Source organism: Euprymna scolopes, chromosome 24 (genome assembly GCF_053919585.1).
Source record: "Euprymna scolopes isolate OS-2025 chromosome 24, ASM5391958v1, whole genome shotgun sequence".
NCBI lineage: Eukaryota > Metazoa > Mollusca > Cephalopoda > Sepiida > Sepiolidae > Euprymna > Euprymna scolopes.
In genome coordinates this window covers 61,772,359-61,794,858 of record NC_136505.1, presented here as the reverse complement: position 1 = coordinate 61,794,858, position 22,500 = coordinate 61,772,359, and the positions used below count along the sequence as shown (strand labels likewise).

The following is a 22,500-nucleotide window of genomic DNA, read 5'->3' as shown; positions in this document are numbered from 1 at the left end:
TTTTGCGTTGCTAATTACTGAGTTTTCTTTTCGCGTTGTGTTAAATTATTATTTTTTATTTTCGCCACTGTTCCTATCTTAGTTTCAATACATTTTCTATGTTTATAAAAAGTTTCATTACCATTTGGAAACTAGAAATACAAAAACTGACAGTTTCAAATATGTATTGTAAACTTTTGCGGGGCACTGTATATAATTATTATTTATGATTATCTAGCCTCTTTAAGAATACTTAACGATGGGCACTGTCTGCGGAATTAACTGTTTGCAGGGCACAGTACGTTATTGAAGATATTTGAAAGGTCAAATGACTACACATTGGGACTCGATGAAGAAATAAACAAGATGCATAATTTTTATATTTGTTCTTAATATCCATTGGACTGCCGATGTAATTTATCAACAGATTAGAAATGCCTAGGCAGCTGGAGTGAATGACAAATGACAAATAGTTGTAACCAAATGCAACTGTTTTAATATAAATTTTTTAATGATGTTAAGATGAAAGCAAGAAATTTGTGTTTCCTCGACGTAGATACTCTCGCCAAACCTAACAAGCAAAAGATCTCATCCCTTTCACTGTTGAGTTCCTTAGATGCTCCAAAACATTCTACTCTAATAGTTTCCAGCCTCGGACTGCTAGACTTTGGAATTCCGTCAGTGTTTCATTCTTTCATGACTGTACTGACATGCTGGCGTTTAAATGTAACCTGAAAAGGTATCTCGCTACTCAACTCCCCACAATCGTCTATTAGATATGATTCAAAATAGCAGCCCCGTTTTTGTTTGGGGGGGGGTCTGAAAAAGAGTAAAAACCTAATGCTATCGTGGAAATTCACTGAAATATTGTATTAAGAACCCAAAGAAATAAAAGAATTAATATGGAACATCGTTATTAGCCAAAAACATCCATTCTAGTTCGGTCAAATTCTTGGTAGTGATTTAGTCTAGTTTTTTTTTTATATAGCGACCCTCCCCCAAGTTGTTTGTTTTTAGAAGAGAGAGGTCGTATTAAAAATAACACTCATCGTCGAAAAAAAAAGAAAAGAAAAGAAAACTCTACATCCATGAAACCGATCTTGTGTCAAATTCTAATCGTGTAGCGCCGTTTATAAATACTAAAAACTAATCAACCATTAAATAAGCGGAATACCGCCTGATTTCTGCTGTTTCTTACAAAAAAAAAAAAAAAAGAAAAAAAAGAAAGAAAAAGTAAAAACGACACTGGTTACTTTTAATACATTCTAGTCATTCCCGATATGAGTGGTAATTGGTTCGCGTGTCACTCCTCGTGTGAGTATTTGATAACGTTCAACATAAATTTATGGTTTTATGCAGCATGAATTGCGCACAGTTTCTCCCCAGAAGCGTTAACGATGGAATGAGTCCAGATCTGTTGAGATGCGTCGAAGCATCTCTATAAGAGGCGCAGACACCGAGTTGTCTTATTATCGCTATGTCTGTCAGTCGATTGATATTTTGGTCTGCCATGCTTAAGTTTGAAATATTTAAATGTGCACACGACTACTTATAAAAGACTCCATACGTTCTTTGATCTGTCACGCTTAAATTTAAAATAGCATTCTAAAATGTGTTCAAGCCTACCTATAAAACACTCCACACGTCCGTTGGTTTATCAAACTTATATTTGAAATAGTATTTTTAGTTGCGTCCAAATCTGTTTATAATAAACTCTACATCCATTGATCTGGTTACGCCCATGGCTACCTATGGGAAATCCTACATCCCCGTTGGTCTGTCTCACTTACATGGACAATGGCATTTTCAGATGCGTTCACTCCTATCTATAAGAGACTGTACCTGTGTTAGTCTGTCACGCCTAATTTTAAAATAGTATTTTAATTGCGTCCGCACCTACCTATAAGAAACTTTGTACATCAATTAGTATGTTATAATTAAATTAAGTATAACATATTAATTGCGTCCACGCCTGCCTGTAATAGATTCTGTATGTCTGTGGGTCTCTCACGCTTAAATTTTAAATAGAATTTTAAGGAGGATCCTCACCTATCTATAAGAGACTCTGTATATCAGTTAGTCTGTAAGGCTTAGATTTAAAATAGCAGTTTTAGTTGCGTCCACACCTTATAAGACATTATGTAAACCTGTTGGTCTATCACGCTTAAACTTGTAATATCGTTTTCATTGCTAATACATTTTATTTTAAATGTTTCCACGCATCTCTATGAACTATTCTATACGTCAGTCATTATGTCGATTGATGAGCCACACCTAAAGTTTTAAAGAGCATTCTCGTCAGTCTGTTATGATTAGGTTTCAAATATCATGTTTAGATACAACCACGTTTTTCTGAGAGAGACTACTACAGTCTTTCACAATGAAGTTTAAATAAAAAAAATGTCAGTTAATCACGTTTATATTTGAAATGTTATATTCAGATGCTCATCTTTTAGACTTTTGATGCATTTCTATACGAGTTTCTGGTCCGTGAGGCTTAAGTTTAAAGTCCCACTTTGATCGGTTTGTCCGTTTTTATTTTAGATAGAATTCTGATCAATGCTGGCGCTTAAGCTTGAACTACATTTTGATCGGTTTATCCGGTTATGTTTGAAATATCATTTCTATCGGTTTGTCCGTTTATGTTTAAAATATCATTTTGATCGGTTTGTCCGTTTATGTTTGAAATATCATTTTGATCGGTTTGTCCGTTTATGTTTGATACTACATTTTTATCGGTTTGTCCGTTTATGTTTGAAATACCATTTTTATCGGTTTGTCCGTTTATGTTTGAAATATCATTTTTATCGGTTTGTCCGTTTATGTTTGAAACTACATTTTGATCAGTTTGTCCGTTTATGTTTGAAATATCATTTTGATCGGTTTGTCCGTTTATGTTTGAAACTACATTTTGATCGGTTTGTCCGTTTATGTTTGAAATATCATTTTGATCGGTTTGTCCGTTTATGTTTGAAACTACATTTTGATCGGTTTGTCCGTTTATGTTTGAAACTACATTTTGATCGGTTTGTCCGTTTATGTTTGAAATATCACTTTCATCGGTTTGTCCGTTTATGTTTGAAATATCACTTTCATCGGTTTGTCCGTTTATGTTTGAAATATCATTTTCATCGGTTTGTCTGTTTATATTTGAAATATCACTTTCATCGGTTTGTCCGTTTATATTTGAAATATCACTTTCATCGGTTTGTCCGTTTATATTTTAAATATCATTTTCATCGGTTTGTCCGTTTATGTTTGAAATATCACTTTCATCGGTTTGTCCGTTTATATTTGAAATATCACTTTCATCGGTTTGTCCGTTTATATTTGAAATATCACTTTCATCGGTTTGTCACGGTTATGTTTGGAACAATATTTTCATTGTTACTTATTGTCCGTATTATTCTGTATTTTTTTCATGTTTGATGATTTTTCTTCTTTTTATTCAAGTTTAATTTTTTCCTTTTCTTTTCCTTTGCAGTCCCCAAGTGCAGGCCATCTTCGATAAATACCAAAAGAACTTGGTGCGCCGATTGGTGAAAGATGATGCCATTGAACTCTTTCTCACCGAATTCGGTCTGTCTAGCGAACAAGCCGAAAGTATGTTCGACATGTTTGACAGAGACCATAATGGCGAACTCAGCCTTTGGGAGTTCCACCAATTCTACACAATGATTGGCGACCAGTGAGTATAAGAAATCTAATAAAAATTTTTCTCTTCTTTTCTATCGTGTTTTATAGTGGAGTTCGAAATTGACGTTTCCAATCAGTTTCGTTTGGCTCTTTTGCTTTTGTTCTATGGCATACAAGCAGGAATCGCCGAAGTTGCTCGGAGTTTAATGAGGAATATGATGACCATTTTTTTCTACTTTGTTCATTACGTTACATTACTTTCATTTTAATGAAATTTCGTCTCCAATCTGTCGGATAAAATTCAAATTTGTTAAAACTGCCTGATTTAGTGTCTTATACAGGGTGTCCATAAAGTCCGTATGCACTTTAAAAAAATTATAACTTTATTTGTATTTGCAATAGAAATAATCTGTGAAATGGATTTAAAGAAGTAAATTTATATTTTTTTAAGCTTTTATTGAAATTTTATTTAACTTTCTCCACATGCCCTCCATCATTAGCAATACAAAGGGTAATACGATTTTGCAGTTCACGAAAAACATTTGCCAAATGATTTATAGTAATGCCTGAAATCACATTAGTTATTCTAGCTTTCAAGTCTTGCAATGAACTAGGTTTGGTTGCATACACAATTGTTTTCACATGTCCCCATAAAAAAATCGAATGGAGTCAAATCTGGCGAACGTGGAGGCCAATGAAATGGTCCACTCTTTCCGATCCATCTGTTAGGAAATTCCTGATTTAGAAATTGTCTAACACGCCGATCAAAGTGACAAGGAGCTCCATCTTGTTGAAACACTGTATCATCTTTCAAGTTTAATTGTTCAAGTTGCGGAATAAAGTAATTCTGCAACATATCTAAGTAGCTGTCACTGTTAATAACACGATCTTCAAAAAATATGGCCCTATGATTCGATTTATTCCCAAAGCACACCACACATTAACTTTAAGAGAGTCCCTTTCATGTTCAACAGTTTCATTTGGGTTTTCAGTTCCCCAAACTCGGCAATTATGCCTGTTGACCTTGCCACTAATGTGAAATGTTGCTTCATCAGAAAACAGTAAATTACTCACAAATGCATCATCGTTGCAAAGTTTTTCATTGAACTGGTGACAGAAAGTTAGCCGTGTATAATAAGCTAACAACTGTTAGATTATGTAATTGAATTTTGTAAGCTTTCATATGAAGTTGTGCCCGCAGAATCTTATGCACAGTAGACTTTGGCAGCCCGAGCTCCAATGATGCCCGTCTTACAGACTTTCTTGGACTTGCAGTAAAGGGTTCTTCTATGGAAGCAACATTTTCGTCACTGACACATAGCCTTCCAGACCGTGGTTTATCATGGACAGACCCTGTCTCTTTAAATTTTTTCATCCATTTAACAATGGTGTTACTATGAGGCGCTTTTTTTTTTACTGTATTTAATTCTAAACTTTCTTTGTACAGCAATAGTAGATTTCAATTCAGCCAACCAAAAGACATAGTTTACTTTTTCGTTAATTGAAGCCATGGGATCAAATTGGTTCTGAAAAACAAAAGAAAATATTTTTTACTTATCTAAAAATTGTCACGAATTTTGTGGTGAAAAATTATTCAATAACTATACTTAAGACTAGATACATGAAACTTTATAACATTTTTTACAGATTATTTCTATCGCAAATATAAATAAAGTTATAAATTTTTTAAAGTGCACACGAACTTTATGGACACCCATTATATATGTTCTAAATTTCATTAAATTTTATATACTTATTTGAAGTTTAAAAGGGGGTTCTTCTCCGATAGTTTGGATGAGCATCACCAAATATTCCACCCTCCCATACTTTTATTGTCATTAAAATCAGAAAATTCGCCCACTTTTCAATCAAATCGATTGTTTGCCTCCTCTAGTTAGCCCCGACTTCAGCCGTGTACCGAGAGGGAGATTCTAATACCTTCATGCAGTGACTTAATCCACAATACATTGTAGTCTACATTGCAATGTAGAGAATCTACTCTTAATTTTATAAAATTCTCTTTAAATAATGGCTTCATTTTAAGATTAAAATGCAAAAAAGTCAAGTATCTTAGTTAAATTGTGCTCTGAACAAAAACATTTATTTCGAACGCGCCCCTGTCTTATCAAAGCACCAACTGTTCATTTTATGAAATTATTGTTACATAATCACGTGAATTAATGTTAAACGTACAAAAGTCAAGTATCATGGTTCAATTGTGCTCTAAAAAGAAAAATTAATTTCAAACGCACTCCTGTCTTATAAATGAATTTACATTTGATGTTATAGTCTGGACTTTTCTGCTTGTGCGGTGATAAAACTTCTGAAATGCACTTCTAATGTAAGGTGGTATAAAAGTGTTAACTTTGGTCAAAATCGGACTTCCTTCTTTAAAAGGACTTTTTATTATCGTTTTTTATATACTTATCGGAGGCATTCCAATGCAAAATCTACGTAAGCACTCTCAGACACATCAAGTACTTTCCTGTAAAATTAAAAAAATAATAATAAAAAAAATTGGTCCAGCCATTCTTGAGTATATAGGGAACTCACACATACACCTAAAGTTAATTTTATTTAATAGTAGATAGATAGATATTTATATAAAACTAGCCTGGGTGTCTGGCGTTGCCCGGATGTTGTGAGGTGTATGTTGAGCAATAAAAAAAAAATGGTAGTCGGCAGGTAGGCTCGAACCCGTACCGCGAAGGAGGAAAAGAACATGAAAAAAAAACGTGACGTCTTTACTGTTGCGCCCATCGCAAAACCGGAAGTGACGAACGTCAAAATTAAGGCTAGTCAATCGAAAAAAGTGGATGACTTTAAAAAATATCTGCGAAAAAAGCGAGCCCTTCTTGTAGAAAATTGCCACGTTGAAAGTAAAGGAATTAATGTTTTCGGCCAATTTTTTAATATTTGTCGTCCGAAAGTTCGAGGTTTAAAACAATAGCGGTTATGTCATATTCCGACGCGTCTGTCAAAAGTTTTAGGCATACATACATACATACATACATACATACATACATACATTTAAACAGACAGGTGAGATTTATATTATAGATTATGTTTTTTAATTAACAAAGAAATACGACAGAAATTGATAATGTAAGAATACGAAAGCGAGTTTGAAACAAAAATAAAACGTTTCTTTGGTATCCAAATCAATTTTATTTATTTTCTATGAATATTCTATCGTATAGTAATTAATTAATTAGTATTCATCGTAGTATAGATAAGTCAAACAAAAGGGAAGCCTTTTAAAGAACCGAATCGCTTATCGCAGGTAAGATGTGGTCAAACTAGTTAGCCGACTGACTTTAAATAAAATTCCTTCCCACATCGATTGACCGCATTTTGAACATCATACCCCTCACTCCTTCGTTGCGATTGGCGCTTTAACGACGTTGAGTAATGTTTCAACGAAGTTTTAGCCAGTTATATCTGGATGTGAACCAACAGGCAGCGTGTTTAGATAGCAAATTTCGCTACTGGAATGAAAATTTGCAAAACAGATGTGAAGATTAAGAAGTTGACACTGTCGGGAAGTAGTTCATACATAGGTAAAACAAATACAAAGGATTCCTTGCATCGAAAGGGAGAATATCTTCGGAGAACTATGCCCCCCCCAAAAAAAAACGACGACAACAACAAAAATAACAAAATGAAAATAAATTGGCATCATTTTTAAACGTCAAATTGGCATCATTTTTATACGCATTTCTCAGAAGTAAAGGAAAAAGAAAAGATAACGAAATAACCAAGGTTTTATGTACGACAGGAAAAGAAACTGGAATCTTAGGAAGATCTCCATCATTCTAGTAATTACAGGAATAACCGGAATTATGAAAAAGAATTTTAAAAACTACCTAGCTAATATACCCGGTGAACTAAGTGCAATAGAGATACAAATAATTGCACTTAAAGGAACGGTTAGAATCTCAAAATGATCTCTCGGTTGGAATGTATGAGACAGAGAGCGAATTCTAGCATCCGGTAGGATGCCCCATCCCCAGTTTGAACAAGATGACAACAAAATTGAAAAAAAAAAAAAGCGAGGAACAAATGTGCATATTTTTATGTAACTGTTTTTGTATAGTTTTTCAAATCGGAAGATTGTACGCTTCTCGGGGTTAGAATTTGACGATACATTATTGATAGTTTTCTCTCAGTTAAGCTGCTAGGTACACCTGCGCAAGGACGATTAAATAATTCGTCTTAACTTAAAATGTAAATTTTATTTACTTACGAATGAATCCATGTTCTAAGCTATGTTGTCGTTTCTGGCTAAGAGTTTTTACAACTACATTATATTTCCCTTAGTCTGTTTGCTGTCTATCCGTTCCACTTTTCCTCGGAAACCACTGGTCCGATCTAGCTAAAATCTTGTATGGACCTTTGTAATGATAAGTACAGCTAACCAAGTATTATGGTATCCCTTTGATTCACAGTCATGAATTAAAAGGGATTAGTATTGAATGCAAAAAATGAGTTAAAATTAAACCATAATCAACCATCAATTTGGCATAATGTGCTTATGGCAAATCACCAGGCTATAACTTTTTGCCAAGTTTTAACAAATTAAAATGTCTAGTTCTTTATATAACTTTTTAAAATACACAAACGCACACACACACACACACACACACACACACACACACACACACACACACACACACACACATACACATATATATATGATTATATAGATGACCTTGTCTGTCTGTTTGTCTATATCTATGAGGAACGGTCTATACTACACTACTCCGTCTATAGACAGAAACTTAATATATAAAAGATTTGAACCTGTGGAAAAATTAGATTTGGTTTTTAGTCAGTAAAAATAAATGATAAACCAGTTAACAAATTTGCCGAATTTACATTACTATCGATTACTATATTGTCAAATTGACTACTGTATACTCTTTAACCCGTATCCTCGGGTGGTCTCTGGGCCTTGATAAGTGGTGATGCCTATGTTATATATATATATATATATATATATATATATATATATATATATATATAGGGTGACCCCAAAAACGGGCCCCGTGTACACTTTATGTGATATCTCCATTATTTATTTACCGATTGCCCTTATTTTAAAGGACATGGCAAAATCAACGACCGTGAGTACACCAAGACCCCAGTGGGAGCTGGGACAAAGAATACACTGACAAGACACGCTCGTTTAAGAAAACCCAGGACAGTTTCATGCGTCAGTTCGAATGTGAAAAGGCTCCATCCAAACGCAGAATTCAGAACTGGGTGGGCCACTTCGAGAAGTAGTGACCGTGCTGCCAGAGAGAACCGTGCTGCCAGAGAGAACCGTCCAAGCCATTCGGGACGTCCCAAGAAGCGAACAACTGAGCTGGTCGAAAGAGTGAGAGGGTCTCTCCAGCAGAGTTCGAAACGCTCTGTGTGTAAGTGAAGTCAGTCCCTCGGTATGCCCCGTAAGACTTGCAGGAAAGTGCTGGTGAACGATATCAGGGCTTACCCATACAGAATACAGACGCTGCAGACCCTTACAGCCTCAGACAAAAAGCAGAGGAGAGCTATAGCAGTCAAGATGTTCGAGAAGATCGAGGAGACACCAAGTTTCCTTAACCTCCTTTGGACCTCAGATGAAGTCCACTTCCATCTTGATGGAAAGGCGAACTCCAAGGCAAATGTCTTCTGGGAGTCCTCCAGACCCAATGAAGTAGCCACCAAGCCCCTGCACTCTCCGAAGTGCACGGTGTTGGTTGCAATCTCGGCCAGAGGCATCATCAGACCAATCTTCATCGAAGAATCTGGCGCAGCAGTGACAGTCACCAAGGAGCGATATGTGGAGGTCCTCCAAACCTTCAAGATTGAGCAGGACGGAGCAAGTTCTCACACCTCAAACCTGTCCCGAGATTGGCTGAAAGAGAACTTCAGAGGCCGATTGATCAGTCTCAAGACTGATTTGGAGTGGGCGCCCCATAGCCCAGACCCCCCCCCGATTTTTTTCTTTGGGGCTATCTTAAGGACAGAGTCTACGCAGGGAAATCCAGAACCATCACGGAACCCAAGGAAGCCATTAGGGAGGAGATGAGAGCCATTACCAATTCGGTCTGTAAGAACGTCATGGACAACTTCGTGCTGAGACTCACGAAATGCACGGAGCTAAATGGAGGCCATCTAGAACATGTGTAGAACGGAGAAAAAAAGGCCAAAGACCCTAGTGTTTTTATGTGATGTTCTGAATATAATAAACTAGTTATGACAAAAGTTTCATTTCATTCGGAAAAAACACTAAGAAACGGTGCCTAATTAGAGTTGGGGCCCATTTTTTTGGGTCACACTGTATATATATATATATATATATATATATATATATATATATATATATATATATATATATATATATGAAAATAAAGCTGGTAAAATATTATAACATTATGGAGATTTATATATATATACATATACATATATATACATATACATATATATATATATATATATATATATATATATATATATATATATATATATATATATAGTTTTTATTCTCAAAATCATTATTGGGTACGATATAATAATCATTTTTAAGCGTACTTTACAACTGGGCAACTCCGGACGATCACTACTATATATATATATAGTAAAATATAAATAAATGAATAAAAAAATGAAATAAGTTTTTTTATATAGTTTTAAAGGTTAAAAACTGCCAAGACTATATATATATATATATATATATATATATATATATATATATATATATATATATATATATATATACTAGCAGGGAGATCGGGCGTTATCCGTAGTTTAAATGCTGACCGACAAACGTTTTACATTTCCAATGTTTTTATTGCTATCGAAATCGGTGAAATCGCACATTTTTTAATCAAGATGATAGACTGGTTTCTCTAGTCGATGACCCCCGCTGTGCATCGGAATATACCTTCACATGCCTCCTCGCAGTGACTTTGTCCACGATACATTTTAATCTACATAGCACTGTAGAGAACCTACAGTTGATTGTACAAAATGATTTTATAGAAAAGCTTGAATTATATTGTAAAATGCAAAAAGTCAAGTATCATGGTTCAATTGTGCTCTAGACACACCCCTGTTTTATCAAAGAACATACTGTTGAGTTTCTACGCTAGGTTCTTCTGCTTATGCATTGATAAAACTTCTCTAATATATTGGTGATATTAGGCCGTATAATGTTGTTTACTTTGATCAAAATCGGAATGTTTCGTCTTTGATCGGATTTTTTTTTGCGATTATCAATTTTCGATATTTGCGATAGGCATTCTGATAGGAAATCTCATTAAGAAAACCCCTTAATACATGAAGTACATTTATGTGAAATTATAAAAAAAAATCGGGCCAAGCGTTACCGAGTCCATAGGGAATGAACTCACACACATAGAGAGATAGTCACATATAGACAGAGTCCCTTATATATATATATATATATATATATATATATATATATATATATATATATATATATATATATATATACTAGCATTTCATCCCGGCGTTGTCCGGTGTTTGGATGTGCATGTTGAGCAAAAAAAAAAAAGTGGTGTTAGGAAGGCAGGCTCGAACCCATACCGCAAAGGAGGAAAAGAACGGGGTAAAACCTAACGTTTATGCTGTTACGATCACCGCCAAACCGGAAGTGACATTTTTTAAAGTTAAGACTAGATAATCTAAAGGAGAGGATAACTTTAAAAAATATCGGCGAAAAAAATGCCCCCGCCTGTAGAAAAGTGCCTAGTTGAAGGCGAAGATATTAATGTTTTTAGCCAATTTTTCGATATTTATTTTATGAAAGGTCGAACTTTAAAACGATACTGATCTTGGTAAAATCTGTCATCTCTATTGAAAGTTTAAGGCAGACATGCAAACAGACATACATACATACATTTGTATATTGGTAAATAAAGATTTTGGACCCAAACCGATGAAAAAGCTTGCCCTATCTCTGAATACCCTTTATGTAAAATTTCAAATATTTAGACCAGAAATTGTCTGAGTAATTTGGAAGAGACCGCAGAGGTCAATTTTTTGTAACTTTGACCCCTATTATGACCCCTTAACATTTATTGTTTTGGGCTCAAATCAAGTTATTAAGTTAGACCCATGTCCAAGAAACCTATATCTAAAATTTCAAGTGCGTAGACCCAAAATTGTCGGAGGAGTTTGGTAGAGTTCTCAAAGGTAAAATCGTTGAACTTTGACCCTTAATCGCCAAATTTCTGGCCAAAAACCGATCACCTCGATTTTCCCAAATCTCAGTACCCTGTATATCAAATTTCGAGTCTGTAGACTAAAAATTGACAGAGTTATTGCGTAGGGAAATGTACACAGGCACACACACAAACACACAGACACGTTCACTTATATATATATATATATATATATATATATATATATATATATGTATGTATAAATAAATAAATAATAGATAGATAGATTTGTTTAACAAAACTATATACGCATACATAAATATATATGGAAACAATTTTGTGTTTACTATAAACTTTTTTCGCAAATATTATGCAAGTATAAATCATGTAGAATATCTGCATGAATATAATTACAGGTAATAGTTAACTAAAGATGATTATCCAATTAAAAACCCGAAGCAAGTAATAGGGAATTAATTAAAATGAATGTTTAAAAATGTATGCAAATTAGCTAGATCGTTTGCTAGTGAATGCAATTCCACAACCAAGATATAAGAAAATTGTATTTTCTTTTTAAATAAGTAGAAAAGAGGGGGTTTAATATGAATATCGATACACACAAAAGAAAACCAGATTTATAGGAATTTATATATATATATATATATATATATATATATATATACACACGAGAAACACTGGTATTTATATTAGATTGAATTTTATCATTGCGTATATCAAGTAAACACTACATCCTTTTGATTTCATTACTATATATATATATATATATATATATATATATATATATATATATATATATATGACGAGTTCTTATCCTTTTCGCCATCAACACTCACAAGAAAATGGAATCTAACTGTATATAAAAAATACCAATAGTCAAGTCATCTCGTTGCTATCACACGTTGTATACGCAACATGAGAGAAGAGGGCGTGTGCTTATATGAACAAGAAGAGATGGGATGTCAAGGTGTGCAGATATTCAAGGAAGAAACACTTATGAAAGAATGAAGAAGAAACCCAGATCAAAGGTGAACCTAGTGCCGTTTTGTTTTGATGGTATGATTTTTTATTTAGTTAGTTATCTACTGGTGTAGTATTTGATTTCAAGTTAAGTGGAATTCAGTTATGTGAACAGAAACTATACTTGGCAGACAGACAGACCCCATGAAATGTCTTCCTGTTTTTTATTATTCACATTGCATGCACGCACGCACACACACACGCACAAACACACAGACATACACACGCACACTCACGAAGACACACAGACGCACACACGGACGCACACACGCATACGTACACACGCATACACACAAGCAAAGCCGTGTATAATTTATCAAGTGAACAAGATGAAACGAGACATCGTAGATGGGATAACGATTCTGATCTTAACATCAAAATGGCGGAGGCTTTTAATAATGGATTAGAGATCGACTTAGAAGTAAAGCTAAGTGCGTTTTAATTATTCCTATTTCTCACACTTATACACATATACCTGTGTCTGATGGAGTATCCACCTTTGCTTTCTTAGTTGGGTTAACATCAGTTGGAGAAGGCGCACCATTCCTCGCAAAAGCCATATATATGGTAAGCACAAGTAATTTACTGCTTAATGATTTGAAGATGTCATCGCTGACACATGGTTTCATTATGTGTAAATAGGCACGCGTACTCTCAGACAGATACACCCATAAGTACACCCACACACCCACACACATATGTAAGCGCGCGCACACACGCACATTTGTGTGTAAATATGTCTCAGTTATATTGCGATTTAAAAGAAGAAAATGCCGCAGGACAGATTAGATAATGTCGTACACACAGGTGGAGAAAATTAGACTTCTACTTTTTTGTTTCATTTTTCTTTTTTACTTCAGTCGAAGTTCCCAGAAATCAAGTGGCTCAACTTTCTGGCGCTTACGCTTGATCTTAATATGAAATACATAGACATTCGAATATTCCATTAAAGTTCTCCTTTAGATCTACAACACTGAGTTATTAAATTAAAGAAGTTGAGAACATATTTTCCTCTCCGAAATTTCCATTTAAATATGTTATACCTTTCTTATGGTCTCTTGATCTTACTGGAATCCAATACAAGAATTTATCTAGTCTGGTAGAGGATCCAGCTTCGTGTTGTTACTTAAGATAACATAACTTGGACAATAAACAGCATGCCCTCGTAAAAGCTAGTTTTAGTTACCCATACAAAGGACGTCTTTTTTTTTGAGCCGTGAATACTATGTTATTTTGAATATTTAGTCAGGATTACGCATAAGGGAAAGTATTCTCATGCCATGGTTTACTGACAAACTCCTGTACAGAGAGACTGTATGTATCAGAATTCAGCATCGACAAGAAATCAGTGCACGATTGTTTCTAAGACAATAGAAACATTTTTTTATTTGAATAAAGTCTCATCGTAAACACCGGGATTAGACATTAAATAGAAACATTAAATATGTGATGCGCAGCAAAATAAGAAAATCAAAATATTGTGCAGCAAATTAAGGCTATATGCTATGAAAGGGGTAAATATAATCTACTTAGAGAAATGTTTATATGCGGCAAGTACAAGTACTATATAAATTTATATACATTTATGATCAACATTAAAATGAAGTTATCGAAATATTATACAGCAAATAAATTGTAAATGGTGAATCACTAAAAGGAGACAAAATTCATCTAAAAAATGCTTATAAAGGCAAGAAGGAATATTATTTAAACAAATGGTTACAATATTTTTTATAGATTGCTTATATTTTAAATACTATAACAAATTGGAACATAAGATGACGAATTGCTGATTACATCGTCTGATAAATAGTCAATTTAATCGCGCAGGGATAGACAAGACGATAACCATTTGCGCACAGATGATTATTCAGAAACGCATAGTTCTGTCACAAGTACAATGTATAGGTTCAGACGCGAGAAGATATGCAAAAATTAGAAAGTCTTTAACATCCAGCAAAGCCGAATAAAATTACTTGAAGAGGCAAATAAGGAGCATTGTATAGGTTAGGGTTAGGGTAGGTTAGATGCAAGTGCAAATCCCGATGAAATGTAGGATGTGCGCGAACAGGATTCAGACTACAAAGCCGCCTCTACAACTTACGACTACCCTCCCTAGGAGCACAGAATACTGAAAAAATATGTTTCCCTTCCCCCAGCGAACAACAATGATATCTGGAAAAAAACTTCGATTCGGACATTTGCGAGATACTTCAGTCGACTACGAAAGGAAAGTTGGACTAAGGTCTAAAGTTCATGACGAGAATAATTTCCAACATGACACCAGACACTGAAGACGCTGTATATTGTCGACTGTAGTAGGAATCTTTTATCCCGGGAGCTAATACGACTGAACATTTCAGCGGATTGTCTTTGGGCATCTTGAAATGTAGCTCTGAAGTCCTATTCTAGAATAGCAGTCTTTGCCGCATAGACGCAGAGGAAGAGGTGGTGTGCTGGGGTTTGCGGCCTTTTTTGGCGCTGCTTTCTGTGTTATTGCCTGTCTTCCAGCATCAGGTTACTATTTTCTTCTCCTCCGACCACTTCCTGTCGTACAGCACTCAGTCAGGCTCTGTAGTCGCCTGTCAGCCGCTTCCAGTTGTCCAGATCGATGCCTGTCAGTTTCATGTCGCGCTAGCATACGGCATTGTAGCGGAAAGCAGGGCGACCTCTGTAGGATTAATCATTATCAAAGAACTGAGACAATAAAATAACACTCCTTAAAGCTCCTAAAAATGCAGTTGTAGGGAAATGTCAATTTCCCGAGGGCCCCAAGAAATACTCAGAGTTGAATTAAAAACTATTCAGCGAGCTGACTGGTATTAGAAAGGAAAGGAAAGAAAGATCGAAGAAGCGAATCAATTATCTTTACCAATCATTTTGACTTCGCAAGAAAATTTGTTAGAAAAATGAACATGCATTTGGTATAGAGTAAAGTTTGATTCATCAAGGGTCACTCAATAAATTAAAAAAAAAAATTAACGTGACATGGTTAAATTTCAAATCAAAAGATTTTTTATTATTCTATGCAAAACAAAGAATACATTTGAAATATTATCTGCTTATCCTATAGGATTTCGATGTCTACCATCTCTTCATAGGAGAAAATATTAGCAAATAATTATAATTGTTATAATAAAATATTTTCTCCTCGGAAGAGATGGTAGACATCGAAATTCTATAGGATAAAGAGTTATAATATTTCAAAAGTATTCTTTTTCTTACATAGAATAATAAAAATCTTTTGATTTGAAATTTAACCAATTTAAATTTATTGAATGACTAAAATTTGATTTATTTGCTCTACCTTGTATATCGAGCAGTTTTTATTTAGGTAGTACTTATAGAATATTACTGCCAATAATATTTGGAAGACTTATAATCACAGGTGTCCATACCAGTTGATTGTTAGATAATTTTATTCCAAAGTATATATATATATATATATATATATATATATATATATATATATTATTATTATTATTATTATTATTATTATTATTATTATTATTATTATTATTATTATTATTATTTGAACTGGCCATTGAAGGATGTCTTGCCAATATCGCCCCACTCCATATCTAGTTATTTATTTACTTTTTATCTATAGTATTGTATAATTTTATTTCGTTATACAGACATAATTGGCTATATATGCGCATACATATTTCAGCTGTGATTTCTTAAAAAAACTCCGATTTCTCAAGAGTTGAGACTAGTAGATTGATGAAGTTGGATTTGAAAGAAATGACAATAGAAACATGTATGCATATATGTAGCCAATGATGTTTGCACGGATGAAGAACATTATATAATAATACGGCTCTGCTTATTATTGATCAGATATTGTAAACATCGGAATTTCATTGGTAAAATTCTTGAAAACCACAGAAATACGATCATAATACACGCACACACAAACACACAGACACACAAACACACGCACGCACAAACACACAGACACACACACATCACATATTCATACCTTACATGATATCGGTTAATGTTTTTATTATTTTTCTTAAAGCAGAGTTTACATTTAAATACACATTTTTATTGAAATGTTTACGTCTCGCATGCTATGTTACGGCGAGAATATTAGACGCAAGTTCCAGAGAATGGGTTTTGAAAAATCCAGCGCTCTACAGAAAGAGCACTCTAGTCGAACTAAACTTTTCCGGGTAGCCCCGTCAGCATTCCTCGTTAGGGATCCCTCAGGCGATGAAAAATAAACTGACCTTTTATCAAATGGCGGAACGTAAAGCCTGGGAAGGTGGACGTCCTAGAACTGCACAGGATTATACCCCAGACCGAGAGACAACAAGGCCACACCAATACATCATGTGGGTCTGATTTGTTAGAAATAGCCTCCTCAAAGGGCAGCTACGCATCGCATAATATCAGTTTTATTTTATGTTTTCCTATTAATTCACATTTACATTATAACGTTTTTCTATTTATATTTATTACTTCACCCAATACACATTTTTTCTAAAGATTCTCGAACACTAATAAAAGAAAGTTCGGACATCGACAAATATAAATGGAGTAAACTATTAACTACATAATACATACACACACGTACACAAACAAAAACACACACAAAGAGCTAATATATATATATATATATATATATATATATATGTATGTTAGCTAACAGAAGATCTAATAAGATTTAAGCAGGCAAAACTTATACATCAATTAGGATCTTTGATTCAAGGGAAATAACTCCAATATTACAAATTGTAAGACACAGAAGTTATGTCCCTTGTAACTGAATTTGAGCGATGGTTCATCCGAACGAAACGATAAGCCGTTTTTACAAACGTTTGAGTGAGTCATAACTTAATATTAACCCGAATGATGTACCTTGTGTGAGCCAGCCTTTTTTTTACGGGGGAGCGAATGTCAATTTAGCAATTTATATATCATCAAACTTGATTTTCATAGTTTTATGTTCATGCGAAAAGAAATTTTCCCTTTGTTTCCGTTAAAACGCACACTATTGTTGTTGTTGTTGTTGTTATTGTTCTTCTTCTTGTTGTTGTTCTTCTTCTTTTTTGTTACAAAGGAGTCACCACTTATCAAGGCCCGGAGGCCATTCGAGGATAAGGGATGATGAGTGTTTAGTGGTCAAAGGGAACATGTAGTAATCGTTAGTAGTGGAAATTTTGTAAATTGGATTACTTAAGGGGATGGCTCATCAAGAATTTGTTCACATTGGACTTGAACCATGTTGTAGTCAGTTGGAAAGCAGGAAAACGGAACAGAGTTCCACAGACGTGCAGTTCTAAGAAAGAAGCTTTGTTCATGGAATCTACGTTTAGGTTTAGGCACAGATAAAGAGTGGGTGAAAATTATTAATAGTAGTTTCAGCTAGACGAGTGTTTTTCATATAAGCTTGGCGAGGGGGGACAATAGATTGGAGCTCAGAAGAGCAATAGCCATGAAAATAACGATAAAGCAGAGACAGGCTCGCAACGTCTCTTCGGTGGGAAAGAGGTTGCAGGGAAGAGAAAAGAGTACTCCCTACTAGGCCACGAAGTCTATTTTGTCAAGGCAGGATAACCTGCCTAAATGTGGCAACAGTACTCCATCTTTGGACGTACTTGGCCCTTAAACAGGTAGAGAATTGCATCAGCACTGATATATCTACTGGAGCGGTAGAACGATCCCATCATTTTTCCAGCAGTCTCCGCAACGGATTTGATGTACGTGTTCCATCACAGACCAGGAGTAAAGCTCAGACCTAGAAGCTTATTAAAACATAGAGCTTTCCTAAGACGAAAGGCATTCATTTCGATTGATGCCAGACGGAGATCAAAGCATTGATGATGGAAAGGTAAAAGCTTGGTTTTAGATGCATTGAAATCAACTAGCCACCTCTTTCCCCATTGCACCACGTGATCAAGAACAGAGAAAAGAGAATCAAAGAGAACTTTGTCGTTTACGGCCTTTGAAGTGTTGCTATAGATGGTAGTGTCGTCAGCATAAATGTCTACAAATGATCTTAGGATGTGATTTGGGAAATCACTGATATAGATCAGGAAGGGAGTTTGGTCCAGGATGGACCCCTGAGGGACTCCAGCATTAATACTGTAAGCTTCTGATTTCTGCCCATCAATCACTACTCTTAGGAATCTATTAAAGAGAAATCACTACTCTTATGAATCTATTAGAGAGAAATAATTAAAAAAAACAAAACAAAAAAAAAAACAACAACAACAACAACACTAATAATAATAATAATAATAATAATAATAATAATAATAATAATAATAATAATAATAATAATACCATGGCTCACTGATAACTACGGGTGGCGTTTCCTGAAGTGTGAAGAAAACCAAAAAAACAAAAAAACAAAAAAAAAAAACACAAAAAAACAAAACAAAAATCTAAAAAAGAAACAAAAAAAACAAACAAAAAACAAACAAAATAAAACAAAAACAAAAACAAAAATCTATCCAGATTTCAATTACTCTTAGTTTCTTTCAATAAGTGTTGCAAATTATTTTGCGTTATAGCATCAGCCGTTTACCTATGATGTCTAACGGAAAACGGACACTGTTTTTCCCCGAAATTTGAATTTCATAGCTCCAGAACTCCTCGTATTATATCAGTGGAAGTTTAGTTTGTTATCCCTGGTTTGTTACCTCCCCACGAAGGCCGAGTTATACACAAGTTCGTTTATAATAAGAAAACAGCCCATCTCCTAATAAGGGGCATTCTGAATTGACTAAAATTGGCTCAGTCTAGAAGGATTTCCTCTTTATTGATCAAGGATAGAAAAGATGGAGTGTAGTACAGTAATACCTTGAGATATGATATATTTTTTTAATACGACGATACATTGTATCGATATTTACGTCCTAAGATACGGCAATTTTTTTTTTAGGTACAATTTTAAAAATAGCTTGACGCCAAAAATTAAAAACCGAAAAGCCTTCCCTCCAAATACAAAAGTACCCCTTCCCCCAAAATACAAAATGCAAAGCAAGAAAAAAAGTGTGTGCGTGCGTGTGTGTGTGTGTGTGTGTGTGTGTGTGTGTCTGTGTGTGTGCGTGTGTGTGTATATGTGTGTATCGTAGGCTATGCTGTCTCAGTCCTCTCTTTCTGCCTCCCTGTAGCCCATCTTCGTTAGCTGTCATCCCCATCTCCATGGTAAGTTGGTTAAGTTCATCCAACGTTTTTAATTGTGTTTTTAATTGTGTATAATCTTACCCTTTTTTAGTTACTATATCGTATGTTATTTTGTGATACGTTAAAAAATCTTTTTTTTAGATACGTGGACGGTCATAAAATGAATTTAATTAGTATTTCAAGGTATAATTGTACTAAAACAGATACTACACTTTTCTCATAGCCAATCGAGATTATGTGATTTTTCTTATGTACTCTGCTTAGTGTTATTATTACTGTTTATTCGGGTCAGTTTCTAATGTTCCTACAATTATTGGAATTATACTGCATTTTTTTTCACGCTTCACATTCGTTTCAGTTCTCTTACAAATTCTATGTATTTGCTTTGTTTTCCGATATACTTGTTATTCACCCTGTGAACTGCTGGGACGATGCTTAACAATTTTGTTTCTCTTCTCGTTGACTATTATGAGATTAGATAAGTTTTTGCTTAGATAAGTTTACTCTTTAAACTTTGTACTTTTTCCTCAGTAGTTTTTCGTTTGCATCTGTACCATTTGAATGTTTCAAGTACAACCTCTTGCGCAGTTCTGAGTGTACTGCCTTCCCCATGCAATCATGTCTACATTTGTATTGTTTTTGCCGTATTCAATTATTATAGGATTTAGCATTTAATTTTTACCTGATTTTTGTCTATTTTACCTTTGATATAAATCCAGTTGTTATGTGCAGCTGTCAGTAGTGATTTCACTTCTCTGTTCAAGTGCCCTTTTCGTAGCCATGGCCAGATGATTTCGTGCGTCTTTTCTGGGACCAGTCAATGCTGCAGCTTCGTTTTCCATTTTTATTTTCTTGGTTCACTGTTCTCAGGATTGTTTATTTTTTATCTCTTGCAGCGATGATTAGCTTTTCTGCTGTTTTGTTTTATGTATTTAAAAAAATCTGTTTTTACATTATTTACGTGGTTTTCTAGACTTACCAGTTCACATATCCCCTTCTCTCTCTCGTTTAAATCAGTCAGTATCATTCCGTTCTACGTAGCGTATTATTATTATTATTATTATTATTATTATTATTATTATTATTATTATTATTATTAGTTTTAAGTGATTACTTACTGATAATTACTGGTAATGTTCCCTGGAGTCTGAGTAACAACATGACACTTCAGATCTCCAGTGCTCTCCAGCTCTCCAATAACGATTGCGTTATCGCAACAGTCGCCTACCGTTGATTTGTCGCTAACAACAACCACTGGCCCTCTCTGTGATTTATGTGACATTAAGCCTTCTCTAAGGTCCCAGTACTCTCTGCACTCTCTTAGTGGAGGTCTTGTCAGTGCTTTCTTTCGTCAGTCCTTCTATTCTCCTTGACCCTTCGCGACTATTTGGTGTGGTACCAGTCGATGCCGACATTATATTTTTATTTTTAGTTTTGGAGTAGTGGGCGTAGTTAAGTTACAATTTTGCAGTTTCAGTTTTCTTGGTTCTGTGTGATGTTGCTCCATCTTTTTGTTTTACTTCTGTTGTAGTTTATATACATCCGGTTAGGTTTGTAGCTCATGTATATTAGTTTCTGCATTCTAGGATTTTCCTTAAGATTTCAGCTGTTTTCAGCATTACCATCTGCTATATAGCTCAAGTCTTCCTCTGGATTCCAATTTTTCCTATTCTTATTTCCACGTTCTTTGAGACTGTTCCTGGTGCTCCCACGATTATTGATATTTTATTGATTTTGTTGTTCATATTCCTTTCAGTTTTCTGGAAGATTCCGCATGTTTGTGTTAGATTGTTAGCGGAAAACACCGGAAAGAATAATAAAAAAAAATTATTATGAATTCATGATAATCGATGATTATTATTAATTCAGAAATTGTATTTCGTAAATGATATTTTAGGAATATTAAAATCTTGGTTGTTATTGTTATTAAAGTAGAAGCCATGGCTATTGTTTATAGTTGGAGTTAAGGTTAACAAAACAATTCCATAAAGAATTTGGAAATCTGTGAATCAAGTCAGCTGGTAACAGCGTAAGATATATTTATATGTTTTCTAGTGTGATGAGTTAATCTATCTATCTATCTATCTATCTATATATATATATATATATATATATATATATATATATATATATATATATAAAAGCGAAAATGTGTGTTTAAGTATGTATGTATGTTCGCCTTTTTTTTTTGTATGTCTGCAAAGGGCTTTTTTCCGATTGGTTCTCGCTCGGCTCACTCTTTCTTAAAACTTTTTATATCACATGTAAATCATAATATCTACGAGTTAACAATGGAGGTCGCCTGTCTATTTAATTTGTCCGACTTTGAAAAGCTAAATATTGCACAATTTTGGATCGCCGCGTGTTGATTCGGCTTTTTCGTATAAATACGAAACTAAGCTTAACACATCGTTCCCGGCGATCGCACCGGGAACGCCGAAAAGCAATCAGCTTTGATCAATGCGGAGTTTCTCCTGATATCAGACAATTGCTATTCAATTTGGGCAATCCCCATTTTATGGAGAGCTACCCC

At 34.5% G+C, this 22,500-nt stretch overlaps 1 protein-coding gene across 1 annotated transcript in view; it reads left to right on the top strand.

Moving 5' to 3' along the window:
- Positions 1-22,500, top strand: part of LOC145246743 (uncharacterized) — a 69,461-nt gene that overhangs the window by 43,170 nt on the left and 3,791 nt on the right. Inside the window, exon 2 of the mRNA XM_080108502.1 lies at positions 3,464-3,667. Coding sequence (XP_079964628.1) covers positions 3,464-3,667 — 204 coding nt within the window. The remainder of the gene's footprint in view (positions 1-3,463; positions 3,668-22,500) is intronic.